The sequence below is a fragment of the Boleophthalmus pectinirostris genome, unplaced genomic scaffold (genome assembly GCF_026225935.1).
Source record: "Boleophthalmus pectinirostris isolate CB_2022bp ecotype Guang Dong unplaced genomic scaffold, ASM2622593v1 HiC_scaffold_23, whole genome shotgun sequence".
NCBI classification, from domain to species: Eukaryota; Metazoa; Chordata; class Actinopteri; order Gobiiformes; family Gobiidae; genus Boleophthalmus; species Boleophthalmus pectinirostris.
Genome location: NW_026571207.1, coordinates 21,568,335 through 21,586,974, shown reverse-complemented (window position 1 = coordinate 21,586,974; position 18,640 = coordinate 21,568,335). Strand labels below are relative to the sequence as shown.

At 39.8% G+C, this 18,640-nt stretch overlaps 4 protein-coding genes across 6 annotated transcripts; 2 read left to right on the top strand and 2 right to left on the bottom strand.

Moving 5' to 3' along the window:
- The first annotated feature begins 114 nt into the window (after positions 1 to 114).
- On the top strand, positions 115 to 3,335 carry rab9b (RAB9B, member RAS oncogene family). Its single transcript, XM_020928369.2, has 2 exons — positions 115 to 163; positions 843 to 3,335. Exon 2 carries the CDS (start codon positions 918 to 920, stop codon positions 1,524 to 1,526), a length of 609 nt encoding a protein of 202 aa, XP_020784028.1. The 5' UTR covers positions 115 to 163; positions 843 to 917; the 3' UTR covers positions 1,527 to 3,335.
- A 226-nt stretch (positions 3,336 to 3,561) lies between these two features.
- plp1a (proteolipid protein 1a) lies at positions 3,562 to 9,396 on the bottom strand. Of its 3 annotated transcripts, none has more exons than XM_020928491.2 (7): positions 9,171 to 9,396; positions 7,265 to 7,451; positions 6,510 to 6,666; positions 5,788 to 5,956; positions 5,642 to 5,715; positions 5,502 to 5,567; positions 3,562 to 3,867 (listed from the first exon to the last, which is right to left on the bottom strand). In XM_020928491.2, exons 1-7 carry the CDS (start codon positions 9,172 to 9,174, stop codon positions 3,709 to 3,711), a joined length of 816 nt encoding a protein of 271 aa, XP_020784150.1. In that variant the 5' UTR covers positions 9,175 to 9,396; the 3' UTR covers positions 3,562 to 3,708. The 3 variants fall into 3 exon arrangements, with proteins under 3 accessions (XP_020784150.1, XP_055015277.1, XP_055015278.1); XM_055159302.1 differs by having other exon boundaries at positions 3,752 to 4,684; XM_055159303.1 differs by lacking the exon at positions 3,562 to 3,867 and adding an exon at positions 4,692 to 5,119.
- A 1,835-nt stretch (positions 9,397 to 11,231) lies between these two features.
- pcdh20 (protocadherin 20) lies at positions 11,232 to 14,491 on the bottom strand. The gene is made up of 2 exons (XM_020927930.2): positions 14,423 to 14,491; positions 11,232 to 13,851 (listed from the first exon to the last, which is right to left on the bottom strand). Exons 1-2 carry the CDS (start codon positions 14,444 to 14,446, stop codon positions 11,356 to 11,358), a joined length of 2,520 nt encoding a protein of 839 aa, XP_020783589.2. The 5' UTR covers positions 14,447 to 14,491; the 3' UTR covers positions 11,232 to 11,355.
- A 1,310-nt stretch (positions 14,492 to 15,801) lies between these two features.
- Positions 15,802 to 18,412, top strand: si:dkey-27i16.2 (regulator of cell cycle RGCC-like). The gene is made up of 5 exons (XM_020928679.2): positions 15,802 to 15,954; positions 16,243 to 16,407; positions 16,952 to 17,032; positions 17,488 to 17,550; positions 17,983 to 18,412. The coding sequence occupies exons 1-5, from the start codon at positions 15,933 to 15,935 to the stop codon at positions 17,988 to 17,990; spliced, it is 339 nt and encodes a 112-aa protein (XP_020784338.1). The 5' UTR covers positions 15,802 to 15,932; the 3' UTR covers positions 17,991 to 18,412.
- The last annotated feature ends 228 nt before the right edge of the window (positions 18,413 to 18,640 follow it).

The window sequence follows — 18,640 nt, the reverse complement described above, 5'->3', positions numbered from 1 at the left end:
GCTCAAAGTGTATCTACATGGTCTAGTTTTATCACAGAGAAAACACGTGCGCTTTAGGACCTGGTTACACGCTGTGCCAAGTGCTCTCTTCGGGGGCGCGCACGTCACGACAATCTCAGTCGATGTTGGGAGCAGCCGGGGCAGATAGCGCTTCAAGAGCCGGGTGAGCAGAATTACTTTTGTATAATGCAACTTTTCCATTTGATACCTTCACAGAAATGCTGATTTTTCTTATAAAGTACAGCACAGTGTACGCCGCATTTGCGCATGGTTCGATTATATGCGTTTCTTTACTTTTACGCACATTTGGTCCTTGGCTAACAGTTAGCCTGCCAGGACAGAGGGGAATGTCAACAAGCCATCATCAACCTCAACTGGCCCCGCTTAGCTTGTGAGCATGTTGACCTTTTGCTCGATCCATCAGCGTGTTATATTTCTGATTCAATAATCGAATATATTACTGTTTATCAAAATAATACGACGTGTTTGAAGTTTGGTAAAGAACATCAACCAAGCACTTGGAGCAGCACTTTTCGAATCACGACTGACAAGCTCGTACTTGTTTGTGCTCTGCGCAAGTCCAGTGTCTGATGTCAAGTAACAACAACGGTGACTCGCCCTGTTGTACTCTCTATTGTTGGGAATTGATAATTTCTGTATATTATATTCTTATATTCTATTGGTATTAAACAGCAGTGATCGCAGTGTCTGTCTGCAGTTGTCTGATCTAGGCTGTAAAAATAGTTAATTAAAAATGGTTAACTTATTAATAGTATAGTGATGATTCATTTCCTTTTTGTCTGTTTTCTTCAGTGATGCAAATTGATTTGTTCTCTTTCTAGGTTGTTTTGACCCTGGTCTGCCTCCTGCTCCACAGGCCTTCAGCCCAGGGCCTCATCTGGGTGGGAGCTGTCAGGATGACTGGAAAGAGCTTGTTGCTCAAGGTGATCCTTTTGGGAGATGGAGGAGTGGGGAAATCCTCCTTAATGAATCGGTACGTAACAGACCGTTTTGACTCCCAGTCTTTTCACACCATTGGGGTAGAATTTCTCAACCGGGACCTGGAAGTGGATGGGCGCTTGGTAACTCTTCAGATCTGGGACACTGCGGGACAGGAGCGCTTCAAATCTCTGCGCACCCCGTTTTACCGGGGTGCTGACTGTTGCCTGCTTACATTTGCTGTCAATGATTTGCAGAGCTTTCAAAACCTTGGGGGTTGGAAAAAAGAATTTATGTATTACTCAGATGTGAAAGACCCCGAGCACTTCCCCTTTGTGGTGCTAGGCAACAAAGTGGACATGGATGAGCGAGAGGTGGGTGCGGAGGAGGCCCGGGCATGGTGTGAGGAGAATGGCTGCTGCCCGTACTTTGAGACCAGTGCGAAGGACGACACAAATGTCACTGCTGCCTTTGAGGCGGCGGTCCGAGAGGTGCTGGCCGCAGAGGACCACCTGGACCACACTCTGCTCAGTAGCACTATAGATCTCCATGGTAACCGAAAAACGCCACGTACCTCTTGCTGCTGATTGGTCAGTTACATTGACCTTTTTAAAACTTGGCTGAAGCCTACACATGGCAGGTGTGAAACTTAACATAATTTATGGTACATGTGCATCAGGTACAAAGGTTCTTGAGATGATATGGATACGGTTTATCAGATCTGAGAAGGGCTTGTCAATTTAAGTTTTAATTTAAAGGTACGGTGTATAATGGCTGCTACTTGTTGTGTACTCACCTAGTCAAACTTTGTCTAGGTACGCAGGGAATGTTAAAAGTCTAATATAATAATGGAGATGTGTTTTCATGGTCTATATTTATGTGATATATTCATTTGCTTGGAAAGCACAGTGTATTTTTAGCAAAGCAACAAACAGTGAAAAATTATTACAGCAAAAGTAGTTTAAAAGGGACTTGCCACACAAAATTTTGTCTGTCGTCTTATCAAATCAACCAGTGATATGGTCCATTGTACTGACATTAAAGGGATTACTAGTATTATTTTTGGCTAATGCAGCTAATGAAATTATTGCTGCTCATTGTGTAACAGACTCATTTTAGAAACTACGTGATGCATGTGATTGTTTTCAATAAGTTCATTATTTCACTTGTCAATTTATTGAAACACTGTAGCGATACTTGTATAGGGCAGACAAAGTATCACTGTTACTGCCTTTTTGATGCCACAGATAACTTCTGATGTTTGGTTTTGAAGAAACATTTCACATTATCTGCCTGTTTAGCATGTGCCCTGCTGTCTACAGCTACACTCATGAGACATTTTTATCAGTCTGTACTACTGCATGAAATACATTATGTAGCTGTGCAGCAGTACGTGAAATTATACTTTTATTGCTCACCAATTTCTGTAATGAACTTGAGCATTTATTCCACTTTTTACCTCAACATATGGTTATTTTCGCAGTATTTACATTTTTGTGTTGTTTACAGTTTAGATAGTGTGTCTATATGGTTTACAACCCATCAGTATTTTCAACCTCTCCAATCTTCTCCAATCTTGTGACGTGTAGCATTGTCCTGAACTGTGACATGTTCCCAACATTTCTGAGAGCCAACAAAATAAGCACAAAAGTTCAGTGTTTGTTTTTTTTTTTAAATTCCAAGATCAATCTAGCAATTGAATTGCTTAGTTACAGTATTATAGTATACAGTATAACCACTAGATGCCACCAAAGCTACATACCATAGTATTAACAGACCTCAGGATAACACAGGGAAGTATTTCCTATTAGCCACTGGTTGTGGAATGTTTGCCTGAAGACCGCTAACCAACATTTTTCTCCTATTATTGGTACAATATTTTGTAATCTTTCTCATACAAAATTTAACAAGAAGCCTGAACCTTATCTGTCTTGTTGATGTAAACCTTCATTTGTCTGTGTGTCTTGTGTGCAGAAAAGTACTTTGCCCTCTTCTAGTTGTATGGGGAAGGTACTTTTTCTTTGTAATCATGTTTTTTTCAAATTCAACAAGTTGTGCACATTTGTTTCTAAGTTGGTAGCTTTTAAAATCACAAATTTTGAATTCCTGCTGCAGCCTTTGTCAGTATTGAAAGATTGTAGTGTATTTGGGCCTGTACACAACTCGCCTAAGTAAATTGTTCAAAGGGCATTCATTTTTTAATAGTAATTTTGTAAATGTTTTGAGCTGAGCGGATGAGTGTGAGTTTGTGCTACAGTGGTTTATGGATTCACTTTTTGTCATATAACTTGATTTCTTTGCACTAAGGACATTGAGACTGTGTGGACAATTGTGCCTGTTTGGCAACAAGGTACAGTTTGCCCAGTGCTTGCCAATGAATAAAACTTGCAGCGTAATTTCTATTTGTCTGTATTTTTGTCAAGGTTAAAGGTACAAGGATAAAATATTCTTACATATATGAATGTAACTGCAAAATTAACCACAGTGCCTAAGCATAGTATTGAGGTTTGAGTAAACAGTCAGTTTAAAAAAAATGAGCAACAGCATTTTTATTTTCTATTAAATAAGATATCAAGTGTGTACTACACTCTAACAGTAACTCATTTTTCAAATTAACATCTTCTTAACTACAACCATACAATTGTACACCATCACAACACAAACTAGGAAAAGTAATAACAAAACCATCAATAAAAGTAACACTACAAATACACTTGATGTAAAGTTAAACTACAGGTTAATTCAAGCTGTTGTGCTGCAGGAGGCTTGTCAGAGATCAGGTGTGTCTGCATAAGGGGAGCAGAGCGCCCCCTCTTGGTCTCTATGCAGCTTGCCGTACAGGTCACAGCCCTCCCTCTCCTCTCTCAGCAGCCGCCTGAGCTTCATCAGGTAAACCTGGCTCAAGGCCAACTGCAGAGAACTGTGCACCTGTTCACAAACACGAAGAGACATGACAATCTGCCAAGCAAAACATCCACTCCTGGAGCTGCCCTACCCGGGACCTAATGAGTCATGGCACTGACTAAACTTTTTATACGGATAAGGCACAGTTCTTTACAAAACAAATAAAAGTTTATAAAAAAAATGTATGAGCCAGCTGCCCCTGATGAATCCACCTCTACAGCTGGGTAAAGCTTGCACCAAAAAGAAAAAAGGCCACTTGTTCTGTTAACAAGAGTTAAAAATAGGTAGTATGTTAAGGCATAAAGGGAGCATTATCATAACATTTAAGACAGTGTTATACAATAACTACCTAAACTCTCAAAAGAACAACTAAAAGATGTTAAGTTATGCAACATCAATGGAGTTGCACTGCAACAATAACTTTAAGATCGAATACCAGCACCTAGTGCTTTTACAATCTCACAATCATGTGAAACTATTTGAGACCTTTGTAGATCAATTTATCGTTAAAACAGTATGTCTTTGTTAAAAACAAACTTTTCCAAAACATCTAACATTCCTTCAGTTGTCAACTCAGAACTTGTGAATTATTCAGGAGGCTGGGGTCAGGCGGTAGTTGTGTCTGTGGAACTGCTGCATTTGGCCTTAGACAGTCTTTGTCCCGGTGCCTCGGCTTCCCCCTCCACTCAGATTTGACCCTTGGCAGAGAGTCGTACTGCAGGTGGCCCCTACAGCGACCCCTCCATGCCCCACTTTAAAGCTGCACTGACTCCTTTGTTGAGGCTTTTCTCTGGCCCGTGAGAACAGTGCAGAGGTCAGCACACAGCTGCATATTCATGGTCTGCCTTGAAGACAAGCAGATGTGAAGGACTCATGGTAACTGGTAATATTGGATATTTTAGCAATTTAGCAAGCACATCTTGGTTAGTTTACAAACTAGGATACAGGTTAGAAATGTGTTATTTCATTAGGTGTTTTCAGTTGCACTCAAAAAAAAAAAAAAAAAAAAAAAAGAAATCAACGCTTGAGGCAATGTCGTACATTGTTTGGTAAGAAAAATAAAAACAGATTCTGATTTGAAAAAACTACATTGACATTTTTGTTGTTGTAAAAATAAGACTTTGCGGAACACCCGAAGTTTCTTCAGATTTTAGAGTTGGTGATGCTTGAAGGAGAGAGGCAGAAGCTGGACAGGCTAACACCGTGACCCTATGCCCTTTCTGCCCAAATACCGCAGAACAGCAAAGTTATAAGTGGTAGATGCAGTGTAGGTCAGCTATAGAGAGAAGAAAAACAAGAGTGTCAGAAGTGGTGAAAGCGCTACAATGTCCAACTTTTTAAAGTCCAATTGGCAAAATTGACAACGAATAGATATAAGGTGATAGCTACAATTTGGCATGTTATGGCATATGTTCATTAACATGCACTATCCCGACTAATATAAACAATTAAGTTGCCATGTGTACGGGATTCTCCTCATTGTGATTAAATTGTGAACTCTTAACACTGAATGTTTATGCAAGCTGAGAAAAAAAGAGCAAATTTTCAAACTTGGAGGCCTGGAATGTTTCACTGCCTACTCACCATCGTCACTGAATCACATGAGCCACTTGAAATATCACTGTTGATTTAAACTCATGAAAAATGACTTCACTCACCAGAGCTAAGAGTGTGATTCCAGCACCAGCGAATGCCGCAATGTAGAGGTCATAGGTGATTCGGTACTGAGTGGAGAACAATGTCAGCAATTCAATAACTGCATACATTTAATTTATCAGATATATATGTATATACATACCTCTCTGGTCTTGCAAATAGAAGATAAGGTCATGCCACATGCTTTTCCAGGTACTGCATTCCACGGCAGCAATCCTGTAACAAATGAGAGTAATATTGGACTGCACAACTTTACCCCGAAGTGTCAAGGCAGGGCTTCTGTATTACCATACTGTCTGGCATCAACACAGAGCTGGTTGATACTGGCAGGAGTTTCTGTTAGGACATCTATGGTGTGGCAAGTGGCATCCATGTTGTAAAAGAAATACACAGGCAATGCAGAGAAGGCAAACACCAGCAGCCACAGCACAGCAAGCACATACGTCATCACTATGAACTGTAAAGGAAACAAACAGTGCAATAGACATTTTCATGTCAAACAATCATACACTTGCTACTTGCTCCTTGCTCTCTTGTTACAGCCACCATATTCCTGATTTACCAATCCCTCAATGCACAGTGAAAGGCTAGTACTGCACTACAATGATGTTTTCACCAAGTATACGGTAAACTATTGAAAATCCCCATCTACTCTGAAACTACAGCGTTTCACTTTAAGTTTGACAATAAATCTGACAGTATGCCATCATATTTTCTTTGAATGTCTTCCTGCAGTAGTGCAATTAAAGTGACAGTTTATTTCCATAATGAAAGCCTATGCATTTTCAGGTGTTAAGAATCAACCTATAGCATAAGTAGATCAACAGGTTGATAGACTTCAGTCTCAAAACTTCGGAAGTTAGGTGAAAAAATATAACCTGGTTTAAGCTCATAAAAGTAGATTTTTGCATAAAATGCCCCTTTACATGTAAAAATATTCCATCTAAGAAAAGCCTGTAGTAGTTAAAAAATCCCAGTCCCCTTTAACCATTCCACAATGGGCCTCTCACCGTGGAGCTCAGGCAGCGGCCACACATGGTGCTCCGAAACTCTCCAAAGGTTTGCCTGGCTGCACTGGTGGTGTAGAAGCCCTCGGCCAGCAGCACAATGCAATAGAGGAAGAAGAAGGAAGCCAAACCGTAGATGACATACTGGAAATACTGAATGCTGCAAGAGAAAGCATCAAGACAAAAGTTTGGACTTTTGCAGTTTTTCACATCTAGCAGGGATTGGACCCCTTTTCATGATATTCCTGACAAGTGCAGATGGTTGCACTGATGTGTTCAAAAGAAGTGTGTTAATATTTTCTTGTAAACTTTTAATGACAATACATAATTTAGTAAGCAGGAATTAAAGAACATCTGTCTGGCATAGTGTCAAAGCAGTACTTTTTTTTTTTTTTTTTTTTAGCACATTTTAGGCAATTCATGTTTTGGTGTTAATCTTGCTTTGGTTAAATACACACACAAATAATGGGTTTACTTTGGGGAATTTTATGGCACATTGATACTTCATGGGAAACTATCTGACATATTTCTAATGAGCAAATCCGTAAACCCAGAACCCAGAAGTTCTGAGCTAATAATGGTGTCAGTAGTGTTTGGGCTGACTTCAGTGTGATCTTCAGCGTTCAGTTTGACTAAACCTATAGTCAATAGGGATATCACAAAAATAGTGATCTCTCCACAGCATGCAATATTGTTACTGCATGTTTTCTCATTTGCAGCATCATCACCACAAACGCACTGTATTTTGTATTACTCACATGTATGCGAGTGTTATGTAGTCCTGAATATTTCGGGCAAAGTAGGTCTCGATGAGTCTCTCTGTCTCCGTGAGGGCCTGGTGTCCGCAGCCACAGAACAACGCGATGCCAGAGAAGCACAGCAGAGTAGCAACCAGAGAGCAGTATGGTACTCCTCCCAGACAGCGCATGCAACAGTCATAGCAGCCTTTCAATAAAAAACAAGTATAAGCCAAGGTATGTTATTTAATGATGATTTTCCAAATATTTACAGATTAGCATCTCTTTCAGCTCTCAGGTATTAGGTATGTCATAAGTCAAAATAATTAAATGTGTTCCGTAAACAGTACAACACACTGAATAAAGGCCTTTTATTACCCCAGTGAAAGTAAATTATTTAGTATACTGGTCAATACTATGATACTTTCTACTTCCTGCTGCTACTGGTTCTGCTGCTACTGGTTCTGCAACTACTTCAGTAACTTTAATCCCATGTGGTGTCAAAGCTACAAAAAGTTACACTATATTTATATAACTAAATACATTCCATTAGCTTGTCATATCTATTAGAAGATGCAAAAACAATATTTACATATTCCTGATCAGCTGTTAGTACCTCTGGTTGAAGTTGTGCATATAAGTACTTTCTAATAGTGGTGATGTGGTTTGAATATAAGACAAGGGCCAAAAGGCTGTGTCTATACAGACTGAGCTAGGACCGAGAGTCCATTCAGAAGCCAGTCTGCAGCATGTGAGAAAAGGGGGAGGACTGAAGAAGAGACAAAGTCCAGAGACAGCTGCCTTTGTGACTGCTAGAGACAACCCCTTTTGTCCTAGCAGCATCATGAGGCTACAAGGGCGACCAATGTCTCGCAAACAAAAGCCATGGCCATAGACTCGGCTCTTTCTATACGTGGACCCAGTTCTTGATACTTCCTTATGGGGAAACACAGGAATAGGAAAATGGTCCTTAGAGGGAAAGGCAAATGTATAAATTGACAATAGTACTGTGTGTGCCATTACACCCACCACAGAGACAATTGAAACAGGCAGACAGAGGCTGGTACCAGCATTGTGAGCACATATGATGGAAGGAGGAGTGAAAATTATTCATAACAAGTTATTGCTTTAATTTAATGGTTCTCATTTATCCAAAGGCATTCATGGCTAGGCATGTTTCTACTGTTGCAACCTTACTCTATTATAGGAAACTATAATAACAGTCTGGCTTGTCTGGTAAGCAGTACTATATCAGGTCTACATTCTAAACTGACAAAATTATTATTTTACTTTTGATTTGTTGCAGATCATCTTCATCACAGTAATAATGGCTACATAATTATAAAGTCTACGTTTAACTTTAAATAGTCAACTAAAACAATGTATGTTTTTAGTAATATTCATGTAGACAATGAAGTAGTTGAACAAGTTCATAAATAGATACATAAAAAATATCAATGTTAAAAGGTAAAAAAAAATAAAAAATGTCCACATGTCTAAAGTTTCCTTGGAGCACCTGGGCATCATCACTAATGACAAGAAGGGGATCAGACTGCGACCAGCGCGGAGGAATACGGGCCCAATTTGAGTTAAAAAAAACAAACCCAAAAAACATATCTATACCATATCTTGGTCTATTTCGTCTTTTAAAATGAAGAAGGCTTGTGTGACCCAGCGTAACTGCGACAAGGCTTCTCAGAGAGTAAGTAGTCCCGCCATTCCAAGCATGAAATAAATCTTAAACTATCACTGAAGCGTCAGACAGTGAGTACCCCTGTCTGGAGAAAAAAATAAAAAAAACATAATAACTTTTGGCCTTTCGTACAAGCTCCATATCAGTGTGCAGCCACACGAGGGAAATTGCAGATTTGAAAATAAGCGGTTTTCTATTTAGTTTAAGAGCTAATAAAGTGATAGAATCACTTACCCATGTCTGTACCCAATGCGTCAGGACGTCGCTGCGGCCACTGGTCTCCCCACAGCTGCTGCTCGGCTGATGATATGCGCAACTGGATTTCGGCCCCCGTATATCAATCTCAACTCGCTTTCTGTTCCCCCAACAATGAACAGGCCCCACGACGACTGCAAGTGCCATCTTAAAGAAACAATGTCGCTTTTCAATGAACTGTGCGAAGGGAATAATGAGGAGGTCAAGGTTCTTACGCGCAGGGACTTTTGTCTGGGTCATTGTTGCAGTACGTAGCATGCTTGCAAATTGGCAACGCGGTGCATTCCATTACACAACTGGTCTTATTATTCTTTATCTTAAACTTTCCACTTCTAAACACGAAGTCAACGTAATTAACTACAATTAAGACCTTGCCTATATTTTCAACTGAAATTGATCATATCGCCATCACGCTATGGCATTTTGGGAGCCTCAAAGAGTCACGCTACATTATAAGGTCATAAAGTTTATTTTTTACAGATTTTCTAACGTGAATGAATTCTGTGTAGAGGCAGTTTTTTTCAAATTTTCTAAGCTGCATTTACAACTACAACTGTGTAGACTAACTGCAGTGCTCAGGAATGCTAAAAAGTAAAGCTCACAAAACATGGCTTGTTAATTGTGTCTGGTTTCTATGCTGCACAAAAAAAAAAAAAAAAAAAAAAAAACAAAAACAAAAAAAACAAAAAAAACAAAACAAAACAAAAACAAAACAAAACAAAAAAACTAAAAATTCAGAATATTTCTTTAAGACACCCAGCTCTGTCCAGTAGATGGCAGACTTTAACCTTTTTCCTCATTACAAAAAAAAAAGCACACTCATAAAGCCAAGAACTCTTCTGGACCACTTTTTTGTATTTGTATAGTGGACAGAGCAAAAAAAAAAAAAAAAAATAATAAAATATAGAACAAAGGCGTGGCACTAAGCAATGCAAAGTCATATACATTTTGCTTGCATCAATTACATATAGCTAAACTACTGCATGTCTAGTCTATTCATGCAAATATGTAAACACCCCACTTTCTGTGTTATGTCAACATGCTCTTTTAATCTTTCATGCACCATTTTACTTTAATTGACTTCAGTTGTATTGCACTGTAAATCTACCTTTTGTGGTGCTCTCTTTGAACATGGCATGATTTCAATACAACTTTCCAGGAAGTGACAGACAGCTCATTTGTCTTCTTTTTCTGGCAGAGACCTAGCAACATAGGTGAGCAGCAGTAGTGAGTAAACTATTAAAACACAGGTATGAGAAGTTGAGATGGTTACTTGAGATGGCTGTGTACTCACATGTCTAACAGTTCTTCATGGTGGCCGCACACTAGTTTTAGAATTCATTTTGAGTGATTTTTTTTCAACACCGATGACATTAATCCTCTTTGTGTGACTAAATACTAGACTCTCTGTCACTCAAAGCTGGAAATCTGAGAAAGTCTCCCATCAAGTCAAGCTGACCAATACCTCAGCCACTCAGGTCACAGAAAATAGGTACTTTAAGTAATGACTTATAAGCTCCACTATTAACTGTAACATTTTAACATTTTAATGCACCTAGCATCTATGTTATGCTCAGTTGAGATTGGGAGTTTGGAAATCCTGTCTGGTTGGTACTTAAGTATTCTGATTGTAAGAGATGTAGTTTTGAATTTTCTTTAGGGATCATACATTTCTGAAAACCTGAACTAAACATGTTAAATATCTTATTTTTTTCACAAATTGCTTTAAAAACAATATTTTGCTTGAGTGTTGTGAATAGTGAGAGCTAAACGTTACAGTAGTTTCTATAAATCTAACGCATTCAAGATAACTCTATGATCAGCATTTTAATACCAGGGTATTTACATAGCAATATTAATCAGAACTTCATTCAAAAATCTGATTTTCAAAACAAAACAAATAAACAAAAAAGAAACAAGTTAACAAGAAAATACAACATGTATCCGACTTATGCCAATATTACTATTTAATACTCCGAATAGACAGTATATAGTAGTACAGATAGTATTTACACACACAAAAAAAATCATGCACGCACACACACAGAAAATGTATTTAGATATGCATAGAATCTTAAGAATTTGATGTAAGAGGAAGAAAAAGTTATTTACAGAATTCATTCTTGGCACGATTTGAAGAGGAGATTACACACATTGCTCGTTGCTATTCATCTGAGAAATATTTATCTAGAAGCTTCAGTGGGACCTCATTCTCATTTGTTTTCTTTTGGGACTGCTTCTTTCGTCTGTGTAAAACAACAGTTCCCACAAACAGACATAAAGATACAATCATCATACCCAAGCCTAAAAATAAGATGATCTGAATCTGATTCGGAGAGTTTGTTGATTCTTGGTTGGTGGGACACCCTACACTCTCTGAAGTGGTGGGGGAGGGCCAGGAAGGTTCTTGGGGTTCACAGTCCAAGTGGCAGGTCTCTGAGCTGTCGTTAACAAACAGATTAACCCAAACTGCAGTGTGAAGCGGAGAGGGCTTCCCCCTGTCACTGACCACAACAAAAAGGTTATGCATTCTTAAGTCTGGCCCTTGGAGGCGCTGTGCCAAAGTGATGTTTCCTGTCTTGGAGTCCACTTTGAATGGCCTGCTTTGATTTATAACAGTATATATCAACTCTGAGTTCAGTCCAGTGTCCTGATCAACAGCATAGACCCGTGTGATGATTGTGCCGGCCGTTGTGTTTGGTGGCACAGTTAGACATGTTAAATTGCTTACAGGAAGGATAACTTTTGGTTTGTTGTCATTAATGTCCTCTATGTAAACAATAATCCTTACACTGGAGGTCAAACGAATTGGGGCACCATTATCGGATGCCATCACCCAAAATTCAAAGCGGTCCTGCATCTCTCTATCTAAGCTGGTTGTAATGTGCAAAGTATTTTTGGAGTTTGGTATCACAAAAGGTCCACTGCTATTTGAGACATACATCACTATGCTTCCATTCTCACCTTCATCTGCATCTGTCACCCCTATGGCCCCCACTGGAGCCAAAACAGGAGCATTTTCGGGAACAAAAAAGATAAAGTGTGGCATTGCAAACACAGGTGCATTATCGTTTTTGTCCATAACTCGAATGTGCACTGTGACTGTAGTCTCCAGAGGGGGAAAGCCACTGTCTTGTGCGGTAACTCTAATGATGTGGAGTCTCTGCTGTTCTCTGTCCAGAGAGACAGAAACAAACAGTTGACCTGTGTATTGGTCAATGTTAAAACTTCTGTGTGTGTGCTCTCCCAGTCTGTAGGTGACTCTGCCGTTGTCCTCACTGTCTGCATCAGAGGCTGTGACCTTGAGCAGTGCCTCTGGCTCATTGTTTTCCTCCACCTCCAGCTCATAAAGGGATACAGGAAAGATGGGAGGGTTATCGTTGACATCAGTCACCACAACCCTGATGACATGAACAGAGACTGTGATCACTGATCCCTGATCAGATCTCTGCACAGTCACAGAAATGAGATGTTGTCTCTTTTCTTCATAATCTAAAGCCCTTGAAGTCGACAGCAGGTATTTGCCCCTCTGATGATTCAGTGTGAAAGGCACTTCACCCTCTATGTTAAGAGATAGGTCTTCTAAGCCTCTGTTGCCCTCCAGCTCTAACACTGCTAATAGAGTAGAGGGCTCATTCTCCGCTACCATTAGAGTTTGGTTCTCATGTCTTGCTATGAAACCAATCTTTAATGTAGGCTCCTCTTTGGCCCTGGGGTGCACAGATACTGTTACCTGAGTGTCAGCTGGGGAGCAGTGGAGACCGCTGGCCTGCACTTTTAATACTATCTCCTCAGAGATGTCAGACTGGAGGTCCTGTGTCAGAATGACAGATCCAGTCAGGCTATCCAGGCTGAAGAGTGCCCTGGCCCGCTCGGACATTTTGGGACTGAAGTTGTAAGTAATTGCAGAATTTGTACCAAAATCTGGGTCAGTGGCTTTGACCTGGGCCACCAGAGTGTTCTTTGGGGAACCTCCAGAAATGGTGACATTCTGACGACTGTCAGGACTGAAGCTGGGACAGTTGTCATTCACATCTGTCACTGTGATTCTTAACGCTACAGCTGCTGTTAAAGAAGGTGAGCCCCTGTCTTTGGCCACCAGTGTGATGTTGTACTCATCCTGGGTTTCTCTGTCCAGCGCTGCTTTTACAACCAGCTTTATACTTCCTTCATCTTCAGCGTCTACATCAAAAACCCCATCAGACCCCTCTATAATATAGTGAATGGTTCCATTACTTCCAATATCTGTGTCCTGGGCCAGGTCATCCAGTAAGAATCCTGCCCCAATACTTACATCCTCAGACACGCTCAGATGTATTTCTGTGTTTTCAAAATGAGGCGCATTGTCATTGATGTCCTCGACAATGACAGAAAACTGCACAAGATCCACAGCGGCCCCCACAATGGCAGTGTGGCGAATAATACACCCATCAGCTCTTGTCTCCTCGGGACACAGCTCTTCTCGATCCATCCTTCTCTCTGTGGTGTATAAGCTCCCTGTGTCACTGTCCAACCACAGATAATCCACAGTCAGGAGCTGGTATGGAGATGGGTAGTGAAATCTTAGTGTCCCGACCAGCACCCCAGGCCCCTGCTCCTCTGGTACAAAGAAGTGGACTGCACCGCACATGAAACTGAGGTGGACCACAATCAACAAACTCTGAGGAGACACAGGACAAAATGCAAACATTTTATTCAGTTACCTGAAATATACAAAGTTATAAGAGTATAAGGCACCACTTGTTGCATTCTGGTGCATTGTGTGTAACTTTTCTGATGCTTTTCTCCATGGAGATGCAATTGCCTTGATAGAAATGTTTCACAGTATAGGATTAAAACTTTCTATCTTCTTGGAGACCAAACCAGACCAAGTTACAGGTCAGCTCTGGAGAAGCAACCCTGTTCACAGTAAGAGCACTTGTTTTTCAAGGTATTTTTGAGCTATGAAACCATATATAATTGAATAAATGTAAGGTAGAGCTATTTGATGTCATACTGTGGAACATTACAGGCAGAGCAATGACATATCATTGAAACATAAATGTATACATAAGAAACAAGCAGGTGATAGACCACCAAGTTGCACATTGTACATTGTACACAGTTCCACATTGCACCTTTAAACAGCATATGTAAATGATTGCAATCTGGTATAAACTATTTCTAATCTTTCTTGTTGCATTTCAGTGTAAAAAAATGGAAAGCTCATGCATAATTTCTGACACACTAACCTGTAGCAGTGGAGTGTGGCTCATATTAGCAGCAGTCTCCTAGCCTATTGGCCTCACATGTTACCTGAGTTCTCCGACAGTGACTGAGTGTGGACTAGAGGGAGTGAGCTGAACCTGTGCAGTACATGAAAGCCCCTCCTCCTACAGTTACCTTGCGTGTGACTGATACCTGAGCTGGCTGAAGTAGTACAGGTTTACCTGCACTGAACTCCAAAGCATGTTATTGTTGTGCCACATTGTGATACACCGGAATCACAGAATAATGATTAGACAGTGTTTTATTCTCTGTCAACATTTTCCCTTGAGGCCACAGTCAGGGTGTGCCTTTTAGCTCAAAAGCATACGCAATAATTACTGTATAATTATTTTTTTCACGGATCCATAAGCTCCTACAAGTATGTCAAATCTATCACTCTGCTTATTACTATAAATGGGCTAGTTTTTGGCTGTCTTTAGAATAAATAACAAAAACCTAGTTGCAAGTATAGTATTGTAAGTTGCCAGTTGGGGAGGCTTATTATAATTATATATAATGACATATGTAGGTGCACCCTGCCTTTAGATACATACAGTTTAGTTTATTTTTACATGAACCATATGTAGCAGCAAAGAAACATAAAAGAGATGCTTTGTATCAGATTATGGCTCTCAGGGTTAATTTCCATCAGTCCTTGACACATACAAAACAAAGAATACACACACACGGAATTAAACAATGCAACCTATTTACAAAATGTGATTGTGATGAAAAGATGAAATTTACAATGACATTAAATACATCTATCGTAAATGTTGGCACATTTGTGTGTTGTTAAAAAAATATTTTATTAATTCAGCCCTAAACGTTTTGAACGTCTTTGCATAGTTTTAAATGTGTTGGTAATAACTAGCCCAATCTTATGCAATCTTATGGTTGTTTAGTTAGTTTCTTTTTTTTTGTAGAGAATCTCTTACAGTAACCTAGGGGTTGCTCCACAGTGGCCTCTGCTGTTAACCCAGGATATTGTTTCATTTGGCCAGTGTATGCTGTAGTTTTGTAGCGTTACACTTGATTATGCGCTGTATCGCTCTTTTCTGGTTTAAACAAGTCAGTTGACGCCACAGCGTTTAACGGAAATGCGTATTTGTTTATTTATGAATAAGCTGTTATTGTGTATTATTTATCCCATCAAAGTGTTTCAAAAGTCGATAAACATGCTAAGAGCACAGAGTCTACCTTTTAAAAGTGTTAGGAAGTGAGGAGCCTACTTTTTGTGTAAAGGATAAATGGTGGAAATTGTTATAGCGGGTCTGAATTACGTAATAGTCCTTTCCAGAATGTTTGAGTTGTTTCGCTCATATTTTCCAGTGGCCGCCTTGCGCCGTGGCCCCGTGTGACGGTGCGCGCGCTCTGATTGGCTCGTACGCCTCTGCGGGGGGCCTGAATGTAAACGTGCAGGCGTGCTCGTCTTTACACAGTTTAAGTCAGAGACTCAGATTTACTGTGCCGTGTTTTATAGCTTCGTCCATCATGTCTTCAGACCTGACTACAGGTGAGACCTCTTTTAAAAATCACATTTTGTGTAGCTTTGGTATGTTGTTGATATATGTAATATGTAGAAATGTAGCTATTTCCTAAAAAAAAAAACAAATGCCTTTGGCTACTACTATCAAAAATGATTGCTTGTAGCACATAGTATATGTATACACATACTTACAATTCATTTTTTTTAAATTTCAATTTGGTATGAAAACTATTTTCCCCATACTTTACTTTTTAAATGAGAGTTTTGGTGAGAATTTTGTAACCTAAAGTCTAACTTGTCCTGTATCTGTTACAGAGCTAGAGCAAGAGCTGGGTGACTTGTTGCAAGAGTTCCAGGATATGGTGGAGGTGCTCAAAGCCCCATCTCAGGGCAGAGCCAACTCTTATCAATATGTCCTGGAGGAGGCAAAGTGCAGGACTGGGCAGTGTGATGACAGCGGAGTGGAAGACTATGACAGCAGTTAGTACTCTTATTCTTCTTTGATCATTTTCAGTTTTAACACATGCATATATAGAACTGATACAACTTTGTGCATCATTTGCCTCATGTTTTGTGGTTTGCACAGAGGCCCATGGGTGGTGACTGAACCCCTTTCAGTAGCTCAAACAGCAGCTTTAGTTCTTCATTAGCCAGGACTAACCACTGAATACTAATAAAAGGACTGTTTGTCCATCAACAAATATGATTTACCAGAATAATGTAGTATAACTATGGATTATGGTATTTTTGTAGCTCTCATTTGTTAAATATGTATGCCTTTGTGAGGTAAAAGTTTTTCATCTCCCATGTGTGGTTATTACAGAGTGTTTTGGCACCTAATGGTGCAGTCGGAGCTGCGTTCAGAAGCAGGCACTTGGGACACACTAACACTGAACCATCATTTAGCTTTAATTTTTTATGAATGTTATAATTAGACACACAGCTCCCTTTGTTTCAGCTTGTTGATCATTTACATGAAGTGTCCTTGGTGGGTGTAGTGTGTTTATTGTTGCATCTTCCTCAGGCAGCGAGGCGTCTTTGAGAAACAGTCTGAACAGCAGTGAGGAGGAGCTGCACACAGCAGGTCTAATACACGCACCCAAAGGTACGAAGTGCTTATCTCCATCTCCTTTCTCAGCCATGCTCTACAGCGATCACTATCTCGCCTCTGATCTCTATCACAGCACACACACCTCTTTACATCGGAGCCGAGAGCTCTTTTGTTTTTGCACAACAAAGCCGATGGCCCTGTCAGTGTGAAGCCTCTTTTTCTGGAGCAGGAATCCTTTGTGTTGTCATGTCTTAAGCACAACGGCTCATGTGTATGAAAAGAAAGAAAAAGGACAGAACTTTACTTGCATGACAATCAGAGCGTTATTTTCATTAAATGCCATGACTATATTTATTCTTTGTATTGCATAATAGTTTTCTCCCCTCTTTCTGTGTTTCTGTGACTAAAATTTTCCGAAGGATATGTCATAAAACGTAGTTCCATAAAAATTTTCAATTTTTTTTTTTTTTTCCATAGTCTCTCATATTTCTCTTTTTTCTTTTCTTCAGCCAAGTTGGGAGACACAAGGGAGCTGGAGAGTTTTATCGACGTGTTGGATCGAGAACTTGCTGGTACATATTAAGTGAATTATCCTCCCTATCACTCAGTCTCCTCCTTATTTCTCCTACACTTAAGCAGACAAGGCAGAGACTACAGTATGTGATGGTGGTACTGACTGACAGAGAGCATTTGTTTAACACTTTGAAAGCACAGACCAGTAGCTGGCTCACTTCTCCTCTGTAGTGCCCTCCTCTATTTATCTGAGAACCTCTTGTGTGTAAATGCCATGTCTGGGCCTCAGGTGGGCTATCTATGCACCCTTTGGTGATAATGGCATACTTGACTACATAAGCGCCATCATCCCACTATCTGCCTAAACCACTGATGTTACAAGGCCTCCAACACTCCACAAATGTTGTCTGACTGTTTATAGTAAACTACTGTTGGTTATCAAATAATCCAGTGCTTCTGTCCACTTCTTGACACTGTTTTTTTTTTTTCAGAAATGTAAAATGGACCAAGACGAGGCATTTGAATAATGCCAAGACCAGGGGAGACCTGTATGGCAGAGTCCATGTGTCCATTCACAAGAGCAACGCTTTTGCTCTCTGCTGCGCAAGATGTTGACCTCATTCACATAAGAAAAATAGGACATTGCATTTAAAGAACCTGCAAACTCAGTGTATTTAAAGAACCTGCAGACAGCCTAGTGCCTACTGTCTGGTCTTATGAAAAAAGAGAAAAAAACAGAAATATTTTAATTTAGTTTCAAAAGGCTTTCAGTTTTCATTTTGATTATTTTTTTCTGCCCCATGGGTTCAGGTGTATATTTTTTACAATAGTTCTTCCATTTTATATATATAAATATGTGAATAAGTGTGAAGTTGTACAGTTCTTGTTCTTTGCTCAGCAAATAAAAATATTTTTGATTGATGTGGCACTTTTTATTGTTAATTACTATGGGATTCACTGTTGCTTGGCCACTTTCCACAGTCATTAGTAAAATTCTTTTTGACTGTTTTTGTGGCGCACTTCCTCATTCTTCACTCTTGGGTTACTTGTACCTTTTACTTCCTGCCTATCTATGGTTTTTGTGAGTTTCACTTCTACCACCAAACAAAAGTTCTGCCTACTTTTAGGTGTGCATTATAAACATGAGGT

Excerpts from the sequence above, each read along its gene's own strand:
- rab9b (XM_020928369.2), top strand. The coding sequence starts at position 918 with ATGACTGGAAAGAGCTTGTTGCTCAAGGTGATCCTTTTGGGAGATGGA.
- si:dkey-27i16.2 (XM_020928679.2), top strand. The coding sequence starts at position 15,933 with ATGTCTTCAGACCTGACTACAG. Across the intron at positions 15,955-16,242 it reads GTCTTCAGACCTGACTACAG|AGCTAGAGCAAGAGCTGGGT; the intron begins GTGAGACCTCTT and ends TATCTGTTACAG. Across the intron at positions 16,408-16,951 it reads AGTGGAAGACTATGACAGCA|GCAGCGAGGCGTCTTTGAGA; the intron begins GTTAGTACTCTT and ends CATCTTCCTCAG.
- plp1a (XM_020928491.2), bottom strand. Across the intron at positions 5,716-5,787 it reads TGTTGATGCCAGACAGTATG|GATTGCTGCCGTGGAATGCA; the intron begins GTAATACAGAAG and ends CATTTGTTACAG. Across the intron at positions 5,568-5,641 it reads CTATTTGCAAGACCAGAGAG|TACCGAATCACCTATGACCT; the intron begins GTATGTATATAC and ends TTCTCCACTCAG.
- pcdh20 (XM_020927930.2), bottom strand. The coding sequence starts at position 14,446 with ATGAGCCACACTCCACTGCTACAG. Across the intron at positions 13,852-14,422 it reads GCCACACTCCACTGCTACAG|AGTTTGTTGATTGTGGTCCA; the intron begins GTTAGTGTGTCA and ends GTGTCTCCTCAG.